The sequence below is a fragment of the Aquarana catesbeiana genome, linkage group LG05 (genome assembly GCF_042186555.1).
Source record: "Aquarana catesbeiana isolate 2022-GZ linkage group LG05, ASM4218655v1, whole genome shotgun sequence".
NCBI lineage: Eukaryota > Metazoa > Chordata > Amphibia > Anura > Ranidae > Aquarana > Aquarana catesbeiana.
The window spans coordinates 372,728,773-372,749,823 of NC_133328.1; the positions used below are offsets into that span (position 1 = coordinate 372,728,773).

The 21,051-nt window shown below is 40.7% G+C and overlaps 1 protein-coding gene across 1 annotated transcript in view; it reads left to right on the plus strand.

Annotated features, from left to right (window-relative positions):
* The window catches only part of LOC141144883 (valacyclovir hydrolase-like), a 115,227-nt gene extending 105,747 nt beyond the window's left edge, over positions 1-9,480 (plus strand). The window contains exon 7 of the mRNA XM_073630970.1: positions 7,870-9,480. Coding sequence (XP_073487071.1) covers positions 7,870-7,963 — 94 coding nt within the window. The 3' untranslated portion in view covers positions 7,964-9,480. The remainder of the gene's footprint in view (positions 1-7,869) is intronic.
* The last annotated feature ends 11,571 nt before the right edge of the window (positions 9,481-21,051 follow it).

A 21,051-nucleotide genomic window follows, 5' to 3' on the forward strand; every position in this document is an offset into this window, starting at 1 on the left:
CATTGCTGTTGTCGCAGAAGGAAGCCTCTTCTAAAGATGATGCACAAGAAAGCAAAGAAACAGTTTGCTGAAGACAAGCAGACTAAGGACATGGATTACTGGAATCATGTCCTGTGGTCTGATGAGACCAAAATAAACTTGTTTGGTTCAGATGGTGTCAAGCGTGTGTGGCGGCAACCAGGTGAGTAGTACAAAGACAAGTGTGTCTTGCCTACAATCAAGCATGGTGGTGGGAGTGTCATGGTCTGGGGCTGCATGAGTGCTGACGGCACTGGGGAGCTACAGTTCATTGAGTGAACCATGAATGCCAACATGTACTGTGACATACTGAAGCAAAGCATGATCCCCTCCCTTCGGAGACTGGGCCGCACGGCAGTATTTCAACATAATGACCCCAAACACAGCTCCAAGACGACCACTGCCTTGCTAAAGAAGCTGAGGGTAAAGGTGATGGACTAGCCAAGCATGTGTCCAGACCTAAACCCTATTGAGCATCTGTGGGGCATCTTCAAATGGAAGGTGGAAGAGCGCAAGGTCTCTAACATCCACCAGCTCTATGATGTCATCATGGAGGAGTGGAAGAGGACTCCAGTGGCAAACTGTGAAGCTCTAGTGAACTCTATGCCCAAGAGGGTTAAGGCAGTGCTGGAAAATAAGGATGGCCACACAATATATTGACACTTTGGATCCAATTTGGAAATTTTCACTTAGGGGTGTACTCACTTTTGTTGCCAGCGTTAGACATTAATGGCTGTGTGTTGAGGGGACAGCAAATTTACACTGTTATGCAAGCTGTACACTCACTTCTTTTTTTTTTTTTAAACGTTTTTATTTGCCAAATGTACATACAAATCAACAAATGCAATAATCAAGGTACAGTATATCATATACAGTATACATAGTAGTACAAAAGTACGAAATTATTTTCAACCATGACATTTTTCAGCCGTACATTCAGCCCTTTTTTTAAAATTTTAAATCAAAAGAACATTCTTACCATGTGCTTCGTGTAAACGAAAGGGCACATCAGTCCTTTGTTTTTATAACAAGGTAACAAAATGGAGTTAATCTCCCCCCCCCCCCCCAAAAAAAAATCCTCTCATGTGCTGTGTGCTGTTTTCCATCTATTTCCATGATCTCGCAATCGCTTCTTTCAAAGTGTACTAGTCCCCCCTTTGCACTGTCATTAAAGAATCTTTTTACGTGTCAGATTGCACAGTTTCTCTAGAATTGATCCACTTTCCCCAAACTTTGTTGAACTTTTTAGGACAGCCCCTGGACTCATAAGTAATTTTCTATAGTGTGACATTTGCATTGACTAGGCCTTTCCAGGCGGTTAGGGTGAGATATTCTCTCTTAATCCAGTTAAGGACAATCAACTTTCTAACATAGTAGAACAGTAGTTTTAGTAACGTTCTCATGCTATTACTGATAACCTCATCCTCTATGACTCCTAGTAGTCCCATCAATGGGCTACAAATGTTTGGCAGATCAAATGTATCGGCAAGGAATTGTGTTATTGCGACCATAATGGGCGTATTCTATTACAGTTCCAGACCATATGAAGAAATGATCCCTCTGCTGCTAGGCATTTATGACACATGGCATTTATGATTTATGACACGTGGGGTTGTCTTTCCGTCTCATTTTATATAACCTCATCGGAGTATAGTACATTTGGTGTAGGTATCTGAGTTGTATCAGTTTGTCTCTGGCTGAGATGTACACTCACTACTTTACAATGTAGCAAAGTGTCATTTCTTCAGTGTTGTCACATGAAAAGATAGAATGAAATATGTACAAAAATGTGAGGGGTGTACTCAATTTTGTGAGATACTGTATATGCTTGTAGTGGTTTTCCCATTTGTCCAGTAAAATTATAAAAAAATTATTTCCATATTAGACCTTTAGTGGGTTCAGGTTTTTTCGTACATGAGTCAGGTTGCCCTCTTACTAAATACCAATTCATATGCGTCTAAAAAATGCTTAACAATTTTGAAAATTCCCCTCTCACATCTCATTCGTTTAAAATTGGCGCGGCTACTGAAGCTTCAAGGTTAGGGTTAGATGCCAACATAATAAAGGAGGTAGGTAGATGGAAATCTAATAGCAATTTGTTATATATTCACCCTAATCAATTTTTTTGATTCAGTGCAGGTAAATGCCGGGTAATATGGATTATTGGACATTCCTAAGTTTTTTGGGCACAACTAAGAGCTAAGAAAAGCATTTATACTGGTTTGGATCCGAAGAAGTTTAGGGTTTTTTGGAGTGGTAGGAGAGGTATGGTGTGGGCTGATTTACTTTTGGAAATAGGGAAGCTGCTACAGCATTTTACCCCTCCAGATGTATCGATTGTACATCTTGGGGGAATGATATTGGAAAACGGAAACATTAGATATCCTTTTTGAAATTAGGGACGATTTACACAGGATTCAGCTGTCCTTGCCTCACACTGTTATAATTTTTTCTGAGGTAGTGCAAAGGCTGAGTTGGCTTTATCCTCCTTCAATGCGCCCCTTGGAAAATATTTGAAAAAGGGTGAATAGAGCGGCAGCCAAGTTACTTAAAGTATTAGGCATTTTATCATTCAGACATGTGGTGTTAGAGGGCGGTATAAAGGGTTTGTATAGAATGGATGAAATCGATTTATCTGACATTGGGTTAGATATTTTTAATGCCTCCTTGAATTCTTGTGTTGAAATGGCCACGGTGCCGGGTTCTGGGGACAGGTGGTATTAAAACCACCTGTCTTTTGGAAAGTTATGAAGTCAGGAATATATTAAATGCGGCCTGAGTCATAGTGGCCAGGTTGCTTAAAGTTTATATATTTGGTCTTTGATATGATGAATTAATATATTGATTTTGAAACCAATAATAAACAGCTGCGGCCTTATAAAATCCAAAGTTTGTTGGTTAGGGTTCCTGCCTGCTGTCCCATGATAGGAAAAGGGGAAGGCGGTTTCAATTCCCCTTTTCCTCATGGGAAGAGCGGCAGGAATAGGCAGCTTCTGGTACTCACGTGGCTTAGCAGAGGAATACAGGGGACCTCTCCTGGGTCTCGTGTGCCAGCTCGGGAAAATCCAGTTGAATCTGGACAAAACCGGCCCCCAAAAGGGCTGTAAAAAGGGGGTTCCGTCCCGTCAGGCTCAAACGCCTCAGAACACAGATGTGGTGTTCCCCTCACCCCTCCCCTTTTTGTCAGGCTGTAGTTATGTGGTGGTGTCAACTTTGTATAAAATAACATACATACAAAGGGGGACTAGTATGTGGAAATGAATAAAGTTATCAGATGATATATTAATGTTTATATTGTGTGGAAAGATATGACGTCGGGAATATATTATATGCAGCCTGAGTCGTAGTGGCTAGGTTGCTTAAAGTTTATATATTTTATATGATGAATTAATATATTGTTTTTGAAACCAATAATAAACAATAATAATAAGCCTTATAAAAACCAACAATTGTCGGCATTTCTTTCATTTTAAGTTAAGTTTGTTGTTTAGAATTCCAGCCTACTGTCCCATGTACTTTTCTGTTTAGGGACTTGCATTATATTTTTTTGTCATGCAGCAATCATCTTCATCCAGTAAGAATAGCATAAAATAGGTTATTACGTATTGCAGTCAAATAATATAGCAGTCATCCCTAATTGGAGACCTGCCGCTCAGACCCCTTTCACACTAGGGCGTTGTGGGCGGCAGCGGTAAAGCGTCACTAGTTTAAGCGGCTCTTTACCGCTGTTATAGCTGCGCTTTTTGGCCACTAGCGGGGCGCTTTTAACCCCCGCTAGCGTCCGAAAAAAGGGTTAATAGCGCCATGTTGCGGCGCTGCTGAAGCTTTTGCAGGCGCTTCGGCAGTGCTGCCCATTCATTTCAATGGGCAGGGGCGGTGGAGGAGCAATGTTTACACCATCCCTTCACCACCTCAAAGATGCTTCTTGCAGCAAAAGAAGCTTGAAAAAATAAAACGAAAGCAGCCACCACACCTTTGACTAGTAAGCTGCAATATATTACATTTTTGGTTTTGGTTTTAGATACACTTTAACGATTAGGGAAACATTGCATGAGAGAAACCCTGTGACACATTTACTGTGTAGATAAACATGCATCCCTTTCCTAATGTGTCAATATATGAGGCTAGTGAAAAGCACAATCTCCCATAAGTACACAAACGGGGAATGCTAACAAGGTGGTGACCCAGGTATAGAGAGCCAGAGTCAAACAAAAAGGGGCTCCAAATGGAAAACACACCGCAGCATATGTATAAATCAAAACTTTATCAATACAAAAATGCAATTTAATCAAATAGGAGAAATTCAAACCTTCACCACGCCATATGAAAAGACATTCATGACAACGTTGTCAGGAACAACAGTTAAAACAACCCGGGCTCACAGACATTCATCCGATCATACCAAAAGGGGCACTAAAAATGTGCAATAATTTGAGACAAATCAGCTTTCAAGGTGAATCACTGATGGCCATTGGATATGGCAGGGGTCACAGGGGCAATAATTAACAGGCTGCAGATGTAATCAAGTTCATATGATGTTAGATCAAGATGGATAGGACAGCACTGAGATGACCTGATGCTGAAAAATTGAGCAGTCATGAATAAATCAATGGCAAACAATGTGCAGCAAGGGCAGCCGTGGGGGGAAAAGGTGGAAGGAGCAAATAGGTGATCACACATAGGGAGGCATATCAGCGCCGCTATACAAGCTCAATCACTGAGTATACATCTGGGAACAGCGTCCCATGAACAGTCTCACCTGCGATGTAAAACCGATTTGGATTCCCGTAGAATATGCAGCTCCTTAATGATGATAGACCTTGTTTCACTCCCCAGCAATGAGGCTTCAAGTAGCTGCCAGTGTCAGAGACAAGCTGATGCCAAGTAGTGAATCCTTGGTAGCGCTATATGATCCAAGAGGGATGATACGAAGCAGCAAGTGCGCAAGCTGCATGATTGAGCTGGAGACACTGGGTCACATGATGTGATGATGTCAATGCATTTCACTCACTGGGTTATGTGAGCTTCAGCAGGACACAAACAGAGAACCCTGTAAACAGAGAAAGCTTGGAGCAGAGTGGCTGGCGGTGCATGCTTGTACAACTTTTGCTGAGTTGAGCCTGTACTTTGTTTTATCTAATAAATATTGTGGTGACAGTGTAAGTCTCTTTTTATGATGAAATCCATCCATCCACCTGGGGTTTTATGGAGCTGTGAAGGAATACAGGATTGCTGTTGCTTCAGCGGCTTTGTTGATGGAGTAATCCAACCAGGTGAGAGAGTCACAAGCCCTGTAATGACTAGTACACAGGCTGAGAAAATCAGGTGAAAAATACCGCTTTCTGAGCTATCGTCCGAAAATCTTATTGTTAGTACACAGCTTTCGAGAGCCGATCCTGACATGACAAAATGACATGCCAAAATTATCCGAAGGGACAAGCATGAAAATTTTTCTCGTAAGATAACAAAACAAAAGATTTTTATGCAATCCGTACAGTATTCATCCGTTAAAAAATCAAGTGACCAAGACCGCACATGCTTGGAAACAAAAGAATGTATGAAAATACAATACAAGTAATATATTGTAACTGGGAAGTTGTATTCTATCTTACGAGAATTTTTGTAACACTAGCAACTCTACTCTCCTTGCAAAAGTATTCACCCCCTTGGCTTTTTACCTATTTTGTTACATTACATCCTTTGGTTGAATGTTTTTTTTTTTTTTTTTTAACAAGAAATAGTTGAATGTTTTTTAATCTGAATTATATGTGATAGATCAGAACACAATAGTCTAAGTTGGTGAAGTAAAATTAGAAAAATATATACATAAAACTATTTTTCAGAAATAAAAAACTGATAATTGGCATGTGTGTATGTATTCACCCCCTTTGTTATGAAGCTCATAAAAAGCTCTGGTGCAACCAATTACCTTCAGAAGTCACATAATTAGTGAAATGATGTCCACCTGTGTGCAATCTAAGTGTCACATGAACTGTCATTACATATACATACCTTTTTGAAAGGCCCCAGAGGCTGCAACACCTAACCAAGAGGCGCCACTAACCAAACACTGCCATGAAGACCAAGGAACGCTCCAAACAAGTAAGGGACAATGTTGTTGAGAAGTACAAGTCAGGGTTAGTATATAAAAAAAAATACAAATCTTTGATCCCTAGGAGCACCATCAAATCTATCATAAGCAAATGGAAAGAACATGGCACAACAGCAAACCTGACAAGAGACGGCCTCACCAAAACTCACGGACCGGGCAAGGAGGGCATTAATCAGAGAGGCAGCACAGAAACCTAAGGTAACCCTGAAGGAGCTGCAGAGTTCAACAGCAGAGACTGGAGTATCTGTACATAGGACGACAATAAGCCGTACGCTCCACAGAGTTGGGCTTTATGGCAGAATGGCCAGAAGAAAGACATTATTTTCAGCAAAAAAACAAAATGGCACAATTTAAGTTTGCAAAAAGGTATATGGGAGACTCCCAAAATGTATGGAGGAAAGTGCTCTGGTCTGATGAGACTAAAATGTAACGTTTTGTCCATCAAAGAAAACGCTATGTCTGGCGCAAACCTAACACATCACATCACCCAAAGAACACCATCCCCACAGTGAAAAATGGTGGTGGCAGCATCCTGCTGTGGGGATGTTTTTCAGCAATCGGGACTAGAAAACTGGTCAGAGTTGAGGGAAAGATGGATGGTGCTAAATACAGGGATATTCTTGAGCAAAACCTGTACCACTCTGTGTGTGATTTGAGGCTAGGACAGAGGTTCACCTTCCAGCAGGACAATGAACCCAAACACACTGCTAAAGCAACACTAGAGTAGTTTAAGGGGAAACATGTAAATGTGTTGAAATGGCCTAGTCAAAGCCCAGAACTCAATCCAATAGAAAACTGTGGTCAGACTTAACGATTGCTGTTCACAAGCGCAAACCATCCAACTTGAAGGAGCTGGAGCAGTTTTGCAAGGAGGAATGGGCAAAAATCCCTGTGGTAAGATGTGGCAAGCTCATAGAGACTTACCCAAATCAACTTGGAGCTGTGATAGCCACAAAAGCTGGCTTTACAAAGTATTGACTTTAGGGGGATGAATATTTATGCACATTGACTTTTTCTGTTATTTTGTCCTATCTGTTGTTTGCTTCACAATAAAAAAAAAAAAAAAAAAAAAAAAAACATCTTCAAAGTTGTGGGCATGTTAAATAATGCAAATCCTCAAACAATCCATGTTAATTCCAGGTTGTGAGGCAACAAAACAAGAAAAATGGCAAGGGGGTGAATACTTTTGTAAGGCACTGTATTTGCTTTTGATATGAGACTAGCATGCACAAAAAAATAAAAAATGTTCAATCATTTGTACGATATTCTCATCGTGTATACCAGGCTTTAGTCTAGTCTGTAAAAAGATATGCTGATTTTTCTGGTGAATGAGATTCCAAATGACTGGTATATGGGTCATTGAATTTACTGTTAATTGAAGATTCACTGGGTGCTTTCTGGGATCAGTGATTGTATCTGAATGTCATTTTTTTACAGTTTTTCAGGTTTTTGTTTACACGATACTGTAGAGGGGACTTTATGTTGTTTTTTTTATTTATTAATACATATTTTTGAACATAAGTCCCCTCACACACGGGACGGGCTCCATTGGAGTCCGCCTGCTCAGCAGGGAATCTGTCCGTTGATACTAGCCTAAATACTATTAAGAAATAATGTAAAAATGTAAATTGGAAGTTTTGCACTGAATATTAGGGGAATGGAGTTTCTAAACTCTGATGATATCCGATCTACTAAAAGTTAAGTATTACTAAGAAATATTTTTTTTATATATATTTCAGATTCCATCTGATGCCAAATGGCAAACATAATCTTCACCTGAGATATGCTGAAGAGTTTAACAGTTTAGTTGAACAATTCCTGCTCTCATCATGATATTTTCAGAAGGACGGGTCTTCGATGATCAGTGATTGCCTATCTTTGTAATGGAAAATAATGATATACAAATAGACTGAATTTAAGACAAGGAAAAAAATCAACTTGTTTTTTTTAGCAGTCCTTCATAGTAGCTTTTAATTGATAAATTATGCATTTTCTTTTATAAGACTTTAAGGAAAACCTGTGTTTTGCTTTAACCCCTGCCGCCCAGCATATTGTATTATGATGGCCAAGCAAGAGCCCTGTTATCGTGGGAGGATGTCATATGACATCCTGCCAGGATTGCGCCTCACATGTGCCCCTGAGGCTGCGCTCCACGCAATATGTCACCCACTGTGTCCACTGGAAACAGCCGATGACAGATCTCTGTACCAGCCTGCTGCCAGTACCATATGATAGCTGTCCCGAATAACAGCAGATCACGTGACTGAAGGGATATTAAGGGATATTTAGCTTAACCACATCCATTTTACAATTTAGTTTCCATTTTGTGTTTTTCCTTACTTCATTGCACATATTACTAGGTGCGTATTGGTAATCTAGTTTTGCTTCTCATGCTCCTGTTATCTTCTTTTGTGTTTAGTTTCTTGTAAAGCATGTGATTTCTTAAAAATAATTAGTTTCACTTTTGTCATAAAATGTTTCTGTATTTAATTGGATAATTTGTATGACACGGTCAAGGGGCGGTAGTTTCTGAAAGCCCCCTTTAAATATTCACACCAAAGAATAAAGATTAGATTTGCTCGGCAAGACTTTGTCATTTTTTTTTTTTATCATTGTCTCAATGGGCTAATCTCACAGGCCTGTGGGGATTGTAAGGTACACCTTATGCAGAATTATCGAGGGTGTAAAAATATCCCTAGACAACCTACATTTCCCTTCAGATGGGGACTCATCCGAAATTGATCATAATACGTCCGGTGATCTAGATTTATATCTATTTTTCTCTTGCCGTGATTTATTTAGAGATCAATTCCTTTTAAGGGACCTGTAATTAGTTTTTTAGACCTCGATAGATAAGCCCTGGGTGGGTTTCAAAGAGACTGCTCTGAGAAGCAGTAAGATAAGCCCTGGGTGGGCTTCAAAGAAATTGCTCTGAGAAGCAATAAAAAACCCTGGGTGGGTTTTAAGTCCATAGAATAAGACTGCAGGGACTGTTTTGGTTAAACAGTAGAAAAACCTCCGGGAGAGGTTGATTTATACAGTACTGTAATTATAAGAAAAAGTCTGATAAGGTGTGCCGGACAAAACCCGATCTCTTTGCTTTATCTTCCTGTTGCGTCGCTAGCTGTCATAAGATGATTTGTAATCTGTGTAATGTTTGTCTGTGTGGAATTTGTCGGGTGTCATAAGGTAAGATGACACCTTTTCCACTGCACTGTTTATTTTTTAATGATTTATATATGAATGCTTTGACTCTAAAGTTTAAGATATAACCTGTATCGTATTGTAATCGGCAGAATGATTCTGGCATTGATTCAGTGAGTAAAAATATTTTATCTTCCTTGCAGTAATCAGACGTTCAGTGTCATTTTAGGGAAAGAACTAAAAAGAGAAATAAAATATTGGGTGGTCTGACAGAACTAAGTCTTATACCGGAATTATTGTTTTAAGGTTTATTGGTGTTTAGTTTCTGCTGATTTGTCTGTATAGAGTTGAATAAGAATTTTAGAGTTTATAAGGAACCCTGGATTGGTGAGTATCCAGGTTAATTTCTTCTTATGTACTAACAAATGTCTCTAAAGTGTCCTGATTGTATTACTGGTTTGTTATTCTGTTATACTGGTCCTCGGACATATCTTGTAGCCAGTGTCCCAGGAGGGTATCATTCTAAATTAGGAAAGGGACCCTTATTTAGAGAAGGCAAACCACGGGTTCAAGTTTTAAGGTTTAATTTACATAACAAATTTGTGTTTTAAGAAGGGTTGACAGTGAAGGGTGTAATGTCACTTATTCGAAGAGCAGGGGAGACTTATCAAGTCTGTCCCAGGTCTTAGAAGTATTGTGACATTAGGGACGTTTTTACAAATTAAAATATGGGTAGAGCGTTAATAACACTTTATTAAGGTAATAAATAAATTGGTGAGGCTAACTTTTAATTAAAACATGCTATTTGAATAACTCTTTTTGCTACTGACATTTTTTGCAAAGGGGAAGTCAGGTGCAAAATTTGGACATTTGGCTTTTTGCCAACAGGGTTCAAGTGCTAATATCTCACTAACTGTAATAGATAGTGGGGAATTGTTTGCGGCATTAGTGCTACCGCAATTGAAGGCACTCTTTGAACCTGTTGGCAACTCTACCAAAAATTTGAAATGTAAATAAAAATTGTTTGGTTATAAACATAGGAAAAGTAATAATATACAGAGACTTAGTATCTACAAGAATTTAGAATGTTTAGAAAGAAAAATAAAAATGAAAATAAAAATGCATGCTGTGGAGATCCCCCGGCTGGACCGAGGCTCCCTATAGCATCCTAGCCCAAACATTGTCCACGATGGGTTTAGCAGAGTCATAGGATGGTAAATTTAAGGGTTAAATCAACCTTCTCTATGCTTGTACTGTGTGCCCCGCCTCCTCCCCCTTACATTCCACAACCAGATAAGGACCTCATCACATGAAGACACACAGCAACAATTTTTTTTTTTTTTTAACAGCTTGCAAGCAAAAGTCAGCAGAATCTGTGTTAGAACGCTGGAAAAGATTTATAGAAGTTTGGACACAAGAGGCAGGATTTGTTCAGTATAACATGCACAGTCTCTTAATACAGACATAACTCAGCAGCCTTGGCTCTAAACATGCACTTACAATAAGACAGCAAATATCAGATTGGGCTACAGGCACTGTAACTGATTTTTGCAAGAAGCTGACAGAGAAGGATGCTGCAGGATATTTTGACATTCCTAAACAAACACCAGTGCAGACACAAAAGGGAAACTTTTATACAAAGAGGGGGGGGCAAGGACAAAGAGGGAGTTACACACAGAGAAAAAGAGGATTTCTTAAAGAAAGGAATCTTAAGGGAAATTGTCTCGCCCTACAATACTCCCATTAACCCGGTAAAGAAGGCAAATGGTGACTATAGGTTTGTAAAAGACCTAGGGACCATCAATAGCCTAGTGGTACCGATTGCCCCAATAGTGCCTGATGTGCCATCAATACTTACCGCCATACCATACGATTGACCAACACAGTCGTCACTTTATCTGGTGTGGAATGCCACAGAGTTATATAGATCATCTGTGGTCTATTCTATAGTACTCCAAGCCACCCTCGGGCCTTGAACTGCCCCTCATGGTTCTGTACTGTTGCAGTATGTTAATGATCTTTTTATTTGTAGTTCTTCAGAGGAGGACTGCTGAGCTGATAGCCTATCCTTATTGAAATGGTTACATGTATGTGGTCACAAAGTGTCTAAGAAAAAGTTACAATGGTCTAAACAGGAGGTTGAGTACCTAGGGTTTGTGCTGTCTCCGGGAGTTAGGAAAGTCAGTCAAAAAAAGAGCTGTCGCTCTTGTGGGTTTGCCCCGCCCACTTACCAAGAAAGACATGCTTACTTTTCTTGGAATAATTGGTTGCTGCCGCCAATGAATACCTGACTGTTCTTTCTATGACAATATATTGAGACAAGCAACCCTCTCTGAAATGTCTGATACTGTAAAATGGTCTAATGAAATGTTAAATGCTTTTGCCATGTTGAAATGTGCAATGGTTACCAGCCTGAGCCTCGGCCTCACTGAAATATGGCAAAATGTATAACTTGTTTGCCAGGGAAAATTGCAGAACCATGGCAGGAGTACTGGCCCAGCAACATGGTGGGAGACTGCGCCCTGTAGTTTTTTTTTTCTCTCAAAGATGGTCCTGGTGCAGGTTCAAGGCATGCCCGCGTGTCTCAGAACTCTAGCGTCCTGTGCGATGGTGGTTAAGATGGCCACTTCTTTCACTCTGGGACACAACACCACACTTCACACCACCCACAATGTGTCAATCCTGTTGAAAAATGTACATACACAGCACATGTCTGCTCAGAGGTTGAGCGGATATGAGGTGATTTTGCTGTCCAATCCAAAATTGCACATCAAATATGCTTCTCCCACTGCAGGCCCAGCACCAATTTTAAACGCCCTTTTAGGATTAAAAGGAGAACAGGATGAGGTTGTGCCACAACATGACTGCATAAACCTCATTCACCCAGACACAGCACCCAGGTCTGATTTATCTTCCACAGCACTACCAGACACACAGAATGTTTTTGTGAATGGTTCTTGCTCTAGGCCAAATGATTACACATACCATGCAGGGTATGCAGTTGTGCAGCTTCCAGATGTTATACTTGAGGCCAAGCCTATCCCATATCAATCAGCACAGGCTGCTAAATTAATTGCACTCACTAGAGCATGCTAGCTCTTTGAAGGTCAGAATGTAAACATTTACACTGACTTGAAGTATGGGTACGGCGTGGTACACCACTTCGGTGTGATATGAAGTAGGCGTGGCTTTGTGGCAGCAGATGGAAAGAACATTTCACATTCTTCTTTGGTAATGTTACTGCTAAAAACTATCCAGCTACCTAAAACACTGGCTATAGTACATTGCAGAGCACATACAGGCCAACAGACATAGATAGCCAGGGGAAATGCTCTGGCTGACCTTGCTGCTAAACATCTGCTATCTCACAGACAGCAGACATCCAAATGGCTATGCTGATACCTGACCTATCCCCATTTGAACAGTCACTCGCAGATCTCCAGGATTATGCCTCAAATTATGAGTTAAGGGACTGGAATAAAAAGAGTGTGCAGAAAGATCCAAAAACTGGACTTCTCTACAAAGAGGGGAAAACATGTATACCAGCGGCAAGTGCATCACTCTTCATCTCACAGTACCACAGAATAGGCCACGCAGGTATACAGGTCACGGCTGATCTGCTGATCTTCTGAGTAGAGATTTTTATATTCTTGGGATGGGTCGAACTTTTCATGACCACAAAAGAAGATGCACAAACAGTAGTGAGGATCCTCACTCAGGAAATCATTCCTCGATGGGGATGCCCACTTCCAATAAATTCAGACAATGGTCCAGCTTTCATGGCCAGGGTCTGCCAGGACTTGGTAAAAACTCTCAAGCTAGAATGGAAGTTCCACATTCCCTACCACCCTCAAAGCTCAGAGATAGTAGAAAGAATGAACAGAACAATAAAAGACAAGATAAGAAAAGCCACAGGAGGAACCTTTGCCAACTGGAAAAAGGTCCTCCCAGCATTCCTGGCAGAAATAAGAATGACCCCTTCCAAAACAACAGGGTATTCACCTTTTGAAGTTTTGATGGGTAGACCTTTCCCCGCCCCATGGGCCAGAGCACCTTTAATGGTAGAAAAGGGAGATTTAGACTTAATCTGTAAGAAAACTGGTTGAAACATTGGATACAGTCGAAAGAAATGTTGCTCGCACCTCTCCTTTTTTTTCACAGGAAGCTACTGACCCTTTCAAGGTGGGTGACACCGTGGTGGTTCAACAGCTGAACAGAAATAAGAAGCAAGAGTATCCCTTTGGACCTCCTACCACAGTGGTTGCAGTGACCAGAACAGCCATCCTAGTGGAAAACTGCCAGTCCTGAATCCATGCCAGTCGAGTAAAAAAGGTTGCCCAAAGCCCCAGGAGCAGGAAGGAGACCTTGGATAAAGGAGGCCCTCAAGCAGAAGTTCAAGCAGATGAAGGAGGAGTTCCTGGGAAAGCAGGTCTGGCCAGAGAAGATGACCTCGCTTATTTCACCACAGACTTCTGGCAAGGCATTTTGCCTCCTGATCCTGATCTCTCTGATAGTGTCCCTGCCCACCTGGATCATCACTAACTGTATCTACCACCCTGAAGATTTGGGTGCAATTAAAAGTATCTGTGGGAACACACACACAAGATAACATTACAGTGACACAAGCTAGAACAAAGAGAGAGATTGGAGATAGTTTTACTGATAAGATGCTTTTGCTAAAATTTAAGTATGCTTATGCTAAAAAAATCAGGGTATGAGGAATGTTGGATAAGTAGCAAATTACATCCTAGCACTGCCCGAATTCCCCTTTTGGCTGTACCTCCTTCCTCAACGAGACTCCTCCTGTCTTCTTAACTAACATATCCACTCTGTACATAAACAACACTGTTACCTTTCCAAGAGCAGGTAAAAGTCATTCCCCTGATTGGTGTTTTAATTTAGGGAATGAGACACAGACTAACCCCTCCATTTGTAGCAGGTCAATATTTAACATCTCCCTGTGCCAACCAAGAGGCCAGCATACACCCCAGATACCCCCTTAAACACCGCAACAAAAGGGAATTGTTCTATAAACAAGATATTACCTGGGCATGGTTTCCTTCTTGGACAGGATGGGGTATAGACATGATGAAAAGGTTGAACAATTATTCAAGTATATTGGATGAGATAATGGAGAGGAATTCAGATGACATTGCTATGTTAAACATAGAAACTAGAGCAATTAGAAAACAGCTAGAACTACATGAGTTAGCTATAGAAAGCATGAGTGCAGCTCTCGCAGGTTTATGTGAAATGACTGGGAAATCATGCTGTACTTGCATCTCTAACACGAGTGCCAAGGTGCCTGACTACTATGATATTTATTCTTGCTCTGATTCTTTACCTCTGCTTTAAGTGTTGTATTTGCATAATTGCACGCATTCAATCTCCTGATGATAAGGTTCTATCCTACATGACATACATGAAGAATCATGAGGAAATCTATGCCACAATCCCAAAGAAGTACTAGAACACTAGATAGAATGTAGAGATTATCTTATATGATCTAAGAGGGGATTGAAGGGATATTAAGGGATATTTAGCTTAACCACATCCATTTTACAATTTAGTTTCCATTTTGTGTTTTTCCTTACTTCATTGCACATATTACTAGGTGCGTATTGGTAATCTAGTTTCGTTTCTTATGCTCCTGTTATCTTCTTTTGTGTTTCGTTTCTTGTAAAGCACGTGATTTCTTAAAAATAATTAGTTTCACTTTTGTCATAAAATCTGTACTTGATTGGATAATTTGTCAAGGGGCGGTAGTTTCTGAAAGCCCCCTTTAAATATTCACACCAAAGAATAAAGATTAGATTTGCTCGGCGAGACTTTGTCTTTTTTTTTTTTTTATCATTGTCTCAATGGGTTAATCTCACAGGCCTGTGGGGATTGTAAGGTACACTTTATGCAGACTTAACGAGGGTCTAAAAATATCCCTAGACAACCTACATTTCCCTTCAGTGACAACCGTACACAATAAAAGGCTTTGATTCATGCCTTTCATTGTGTACTATTGCGATGAGCTCTGTGATTGGTCTCAGTGATCATATGGCACAGACAGGGCCAATCACAGCCCATCTGTACCATGTGATTAGCTTTGGCCAATCACAGCTAATCACAATAGTAAACACTGAATAAATAGTTTCTATTTCGAAAAAATGGTTGCTTATAACTCTAAAATGTACAGTTATAAGCAATTTAAAAAAATTAAAAATCCTCATCCCCTCCCCAGAGTAGTACACTGCATTGCTGTAGTCACTGTATGTATAAAAAAAAAAGTGTAAAAAAGAAAAAAACTTTTTTTTCAAATATTATAAAAAGTTAAAATAAATTACCATCTTCAGTAGCAAATACATATACACACTCATAAAAACATATGTTAAAGCAGCGCTTTAGATCTAACAAATACCGTGCAAATAAATTGCAATGTGGAACAGCAAATAAAGTGCAAAAAGTGCAATATGAAACAATAAACTATAAGGTGCAATATGAAACAGCAAAATAATTAAACCTGCATGTTACAACAAATAAAGTGCAATATGAAACCGCAAATGATAAAGTGCAAATAAGACAATCAACACTTATGTGTGCGTGTTGAAATGATTTCTCAAAGAGTAAAAATAGCAACTTAAAATAAGTGTGCAAACAAATAGAGTGCAAATGTCCTTGTATCATAAATGAGGTAAAAAAGAAAGTATATAGTTCGTAGTGGATAGAAAACAATTGGCATATGTTTTTCCAGCTCCAGTGCAGAGAGATCCACCACTGGCTAAGAATGATCATCGCGCCTCTTACCAGAAAAGGTGGGCCAAGGATTATAATGGGCAAAAGCGCATGGACGTCACTCCACAATCAATACCAATGTGATACCAAGAAAAAAATACAAATCTCCATCGTGAAGTCCATAATAAACATCAGGATTTATTGCAAGCTTACAGGGTTCACTGGTTGTGCTCAATGGTTGTTGCAGACAGATGCCATGAGAGGCCACGTCCCTATGTATTTCGTCAGCAGTGACTTCTTCTGGGGGGGATGGGTCATACACACATCGTCCCTCCATTTCACTATAAATATACTCATGTATATATTTTGGACAGACTAAACATCCATTCTCTGTTAAAGTGTTTGTTAGCACAAAAAAATAAAATCCTGTTCCCTTAACGCATGTTATACAGCACAGTGCTTGTGCTGTTTCATTTGGCCCCCTGTATCACCTGAAATACCTGGCTGATCCTGCCAGTTTCTACCCTCCCCTCTCTGTTCTGACTCCAATATATCAAAGCTGCAGAGCCAGCGTACATGTCTACGTCTTCCGCAGTCTGCTCTGTGTGCCCCCCCCCTCTGAATGTCAACTCCCAAATCCTCAACTACTGCTCTAAAAAAACTGTTTTTATTTTCTATAGGTCCCTCTGATGTAGAATAGTAAGCTCCCCAGTGCATGTCATTTCTAAAAATATGTGGTATAATAGCTTACTTCAGAGCGCCGTTCGGTGCTCATGTGACTGCCCACCGGTCTCCTCCCCTCCTCTCCTCTCCTCAGCTGATGTCAGCGGGGGTTTCCCAGCACCTCCCCCTGCAGCTATCACATCGGGACAGGAGATCAGCGTGCAGTCAGCTGAGCGCTGGACGGAAGCTATTATACAGCATATTTTAACAAAATGACATGCACTGTGGCGCTTACTGTTATATAACAGGGGGAACTATAGAAAACATTTTTTTTACCTTAACACTTTAATGAGCATATAGCAAATATAAAGAAAGGGGTAACCAATCATAGTGTCCCCAAACACTACCTTCGACATCATAATAAAAACCCTAAAGGTACTCAATTCCTTATCATAGACAAGTATATATCTCCATGGAGGGGGGGTCCTAGTATAAGGGGTGTTTCACGGTTAGAAACTTTTTGGATATACGAACTTAAATCTTACTGGCCACAGGGCATGAATATTGACTGGGAAATTTTCTTATTAGAGCCTAAATGTTTTACATTTTTTGCATTGTTGTTATCCTTTGTTAGATTATGGATAGCTGGGAAGATAGATTGAGTGACACTAAAGTATGTGGCACCTCATCCCTATTAAATTGGTAATGGCAACAACAGGGTGATTGGGATTATAGCAGTGCCCAAAACAAAGAAAAATACGTAAATATTATAAAATAGAAATGTTATTACATAAAACATCAACACATATAGGGTTTATTAAAATTATTAGCAGAACATATTACAAAATGTTTTGCTGGTCACTAATATCCATATACATGGAGTGGTCAATACTAGATGTCATATCCCAAAAAAGGGATATGACATCTAGTATTAACTACTTCATGTATACGGATATTAGTGATATTAACAGCAAGGATAAGAAGGGTTATCATAATGGGGGATTTTAATTATCCAGACATAGACTGGGAGGAGGGAATCACGCATTCGTCTAAGGCTCGCCAGTTCCTAAATGTCTTGCAGGACAATTTCGTGGGTCAGATGGTAGACGCACCAACTAGAAAAAAGGCATTACTAGATCTACTGATTACCAACAATACAGACCTTATCATGGATGTGGAAATATGGGGCAATTTAGGAAACAGCGATCACAGGTCAATTGGCTTCAGTATATATCACACAAATAGGAAACACAAGGGGAACACAAAGACACTGAATTTCAAAAGAGCCAATTTCCCTAAACTACAAACCTTGCTAGAAGATATAAATTGGGCTAAAATCTTAGAAACAAAGAACATGAAGGAGAGATGGGTTTGCTTTAAGAGCAAATTAAATAAGGGCATTAGCCAGTGCATCCCATTGGGAAATAAATTTAAAAGAGCGAACAAAAGTCCTGAATGGCTTAACTCTAATGTAAAAATGCATATAAAAGCAAAGGAGAAGGCCTTCAAAAAATACAAGGCTGAGGGATCATCATCAGCATTCAGACTTTACAAAGAATGCAACAAGATATGTAAGGGTGCAATCAGTCTGCACAAGGGAATCAGGGGGCTTCAGTAACCAAAACTGCAGTGTTTGTCCTTATGACACATCACAGGAAGCACCCTCATGGCTAACAGAGGACAGAATTAGAAAAAGACTTAACATTAATAAATCATTGGGACCAGATGGCTTGTACCCGAGGGTACTTAGGGAAAGCAGTCATGTAATTACTAGACCATTGTTCCTAATTTTTACTGACAGTCTACTGATTGGAATGGTACCAGCTGATTGGAGAAAAGCCAATGTAGCACCAATATCTAAAAAAGGGCCAAAATACATCCCTGTGAATTACAGACCAGATAGCCTAATGCCCTGTGCACAGGGTCGGACATTGATTGGACATTCCGACAACAAAATCCATGGATTTTTTCCGATGGATGTTGGCTCAAACTTGTCTTGCATACACACAGTCACACAAAGTTGTCGGAAAATCCGATCGTTCTAAACGCGGTGACGTAAAACACATACATCGGGACTATAAACGGGGAAGTAGCCAATAGCTTTCATCTCTTAATTTATTCTGAGCATGCGTGGCACTTTGGCACATTTCAAATCTAATTTGACTACCTATTACACTTTTGTAAGACACTGATGGGCACTGTAGTGGCAAGGATGCGGCATGGATGAGAACTGATGTGGCATGGATGTGGCACCGATGAGCACTGCTGTGGCATGGATGAGCACTGCTGTGGCACGGATGAGCACAGATGAGGCATGGATGAGCACAGATGAGGCATGGATAAGCATGAATGAGCCATGGATGGGCATGGATGAGGCGTGGATGGGCATGGATGAGCACCGATGGAGCATGGATGAGCACGGGTTGGCATGGATGAGCACAGATGGAGCACAGATGAGCCATGGCTGAATGGAGCATGGATGAGCCAGGGATGGGTGGAGCATGGATGAGCACGGATAGATGGAGCATGGATGAGCCAGGGATGTCTGAGCACGGATGAGCCAGGGATGGATGGAGCATGGATGGGCACGAATGGATGAGCCAGGGATGGATGGAGCAGAGATGGGCATATATGGAGCATGGATGGGCACATATGAGGCATGGATGAGCACATATGGAGCATGGATGGGCACATATGGAGCATGGATGAGCACATATGGAGCATGGATGGGCACATATAGAGCATGGATGAGCCAGGGATGGATGTAGCATGGATGGGCACAGATCAGCACTGTGGGCATTCCAGAGACAGCCCACAGTGCTGCTGCACCCAGCTCCCCCCTCTCCTTGCACACTGCACCGATCGGTGCAAGGAGAGGAGCTGCACCTGGCAAGCTCCGGTTTGTTGATAAGTGATTGCTCCGTCATTGGACGGAGCGATCACGTGGTAAAGGGCCGCTGTCATTGGCCCTTTACCCCGTTCCTTGACATGCCGGGTCCGGAGGACCTGGCGGTCACGGACATTCCCGGGTGCGCGCCCCAGGGGGTGCGCGGGAGCGCAATTCTGTGAGGACGTCCATGGATGCCCTCCCAGAATAAGCTGACCGCGTTGTAGCCGTCTTTTGGCTATGGCCCGGTTGGCATGTGGTTAACATTGTTTCCTATGGAACACGTTCTGTAGTGCAAAATGCAAAACGCACTAAAAATGCATAGGTGTGAATCCAGCCTTAAAGCATGTTATTTGGGAATGTTTATTCTTTTAGGGCCAGTTCACACCAGATGCAGTGTCGTGCGCTTTTCTGCACTAAAAATGCATGCACAGTGTTTTCCATGTATTCCAATGGCTCTAGTTCACACCAACATAGTCAGTTCCAGTCAGTTTCCAGTCAGTTCCTGTACCGAAAACTGACTGGAACTGACTGCTCTGGTGTGAACTAGAGCCATTGGAATACATGGAAAAAACTGTGCATGCATTTTTAGGGCCAGTTCACACCAGAAAAATGCACCTATATGTTCCGGATCAGTTTTTCCTTACAGTTCACACCACACGCAGTTCCAGTGCAGTTCAAGTGCGTTTTTGATACAATTTGCTAGGTTCCAGTACAGTTCTGTGCAGAAAAAATGCAGCATGGTCTACTTTTTTTCTGCACCGGAAACTGACTGCACTGGTGTGAACTAGAGCCATTGAAATACATGGTAAACACTGCATGCATTTTTAATGCAGAAAAAAGCGCACATAACTGCATCTGGTGTAAACTAGCAGTTAGTGCTGAAAAAAAGCGCACGGAACTGCATCTTGCGTGAACTAGCACTTAAGCAAGAATCTCCTTAACCACTTTAAGGCTCGATTCACACCTATGCATGTTGCTTTTGAGCATTTCTGCAGTGTTTTTTGCGGTGCTTGCCGCGTTTTTGAACAGCGTTTTTACAGCGTTTTGCATTTTTTTTTTACACTTTTTTTTTTTATACTGTATACAGTGTAAAAAAAAAAAAAAAAAAAGCAAAACGCGTCAAAAATGCTGTAAAAACGCTGTACTTGCGTTTTTGATGCTGGTCCATTGAATTCTATTACATGCAAAACGCTGCATTTTGCATGAAAAAAGTCCCTGACCCTTTCCAAAAACGCAGAGGCACAAAAATGCATTGATGTGAACATGTTCCATAGGAACCCATGTTAAAAAATTCCCATGCATTTCTGCAAAATGAAAAATGCATCAAAAAACGCATTAGTGTGAATGGAGCCTAACACTGCGCCCATTCTGACACTTCTCACATGTATGTAAGAATCTAAAAAATTGTTGCTAGGAAATTACCCTGGAAATTAAAACCCTGAAACATTATATATTTTTTAAGCAGAGGCCCTAGAGAATAAAATGGTGGGTGTTGCAATTT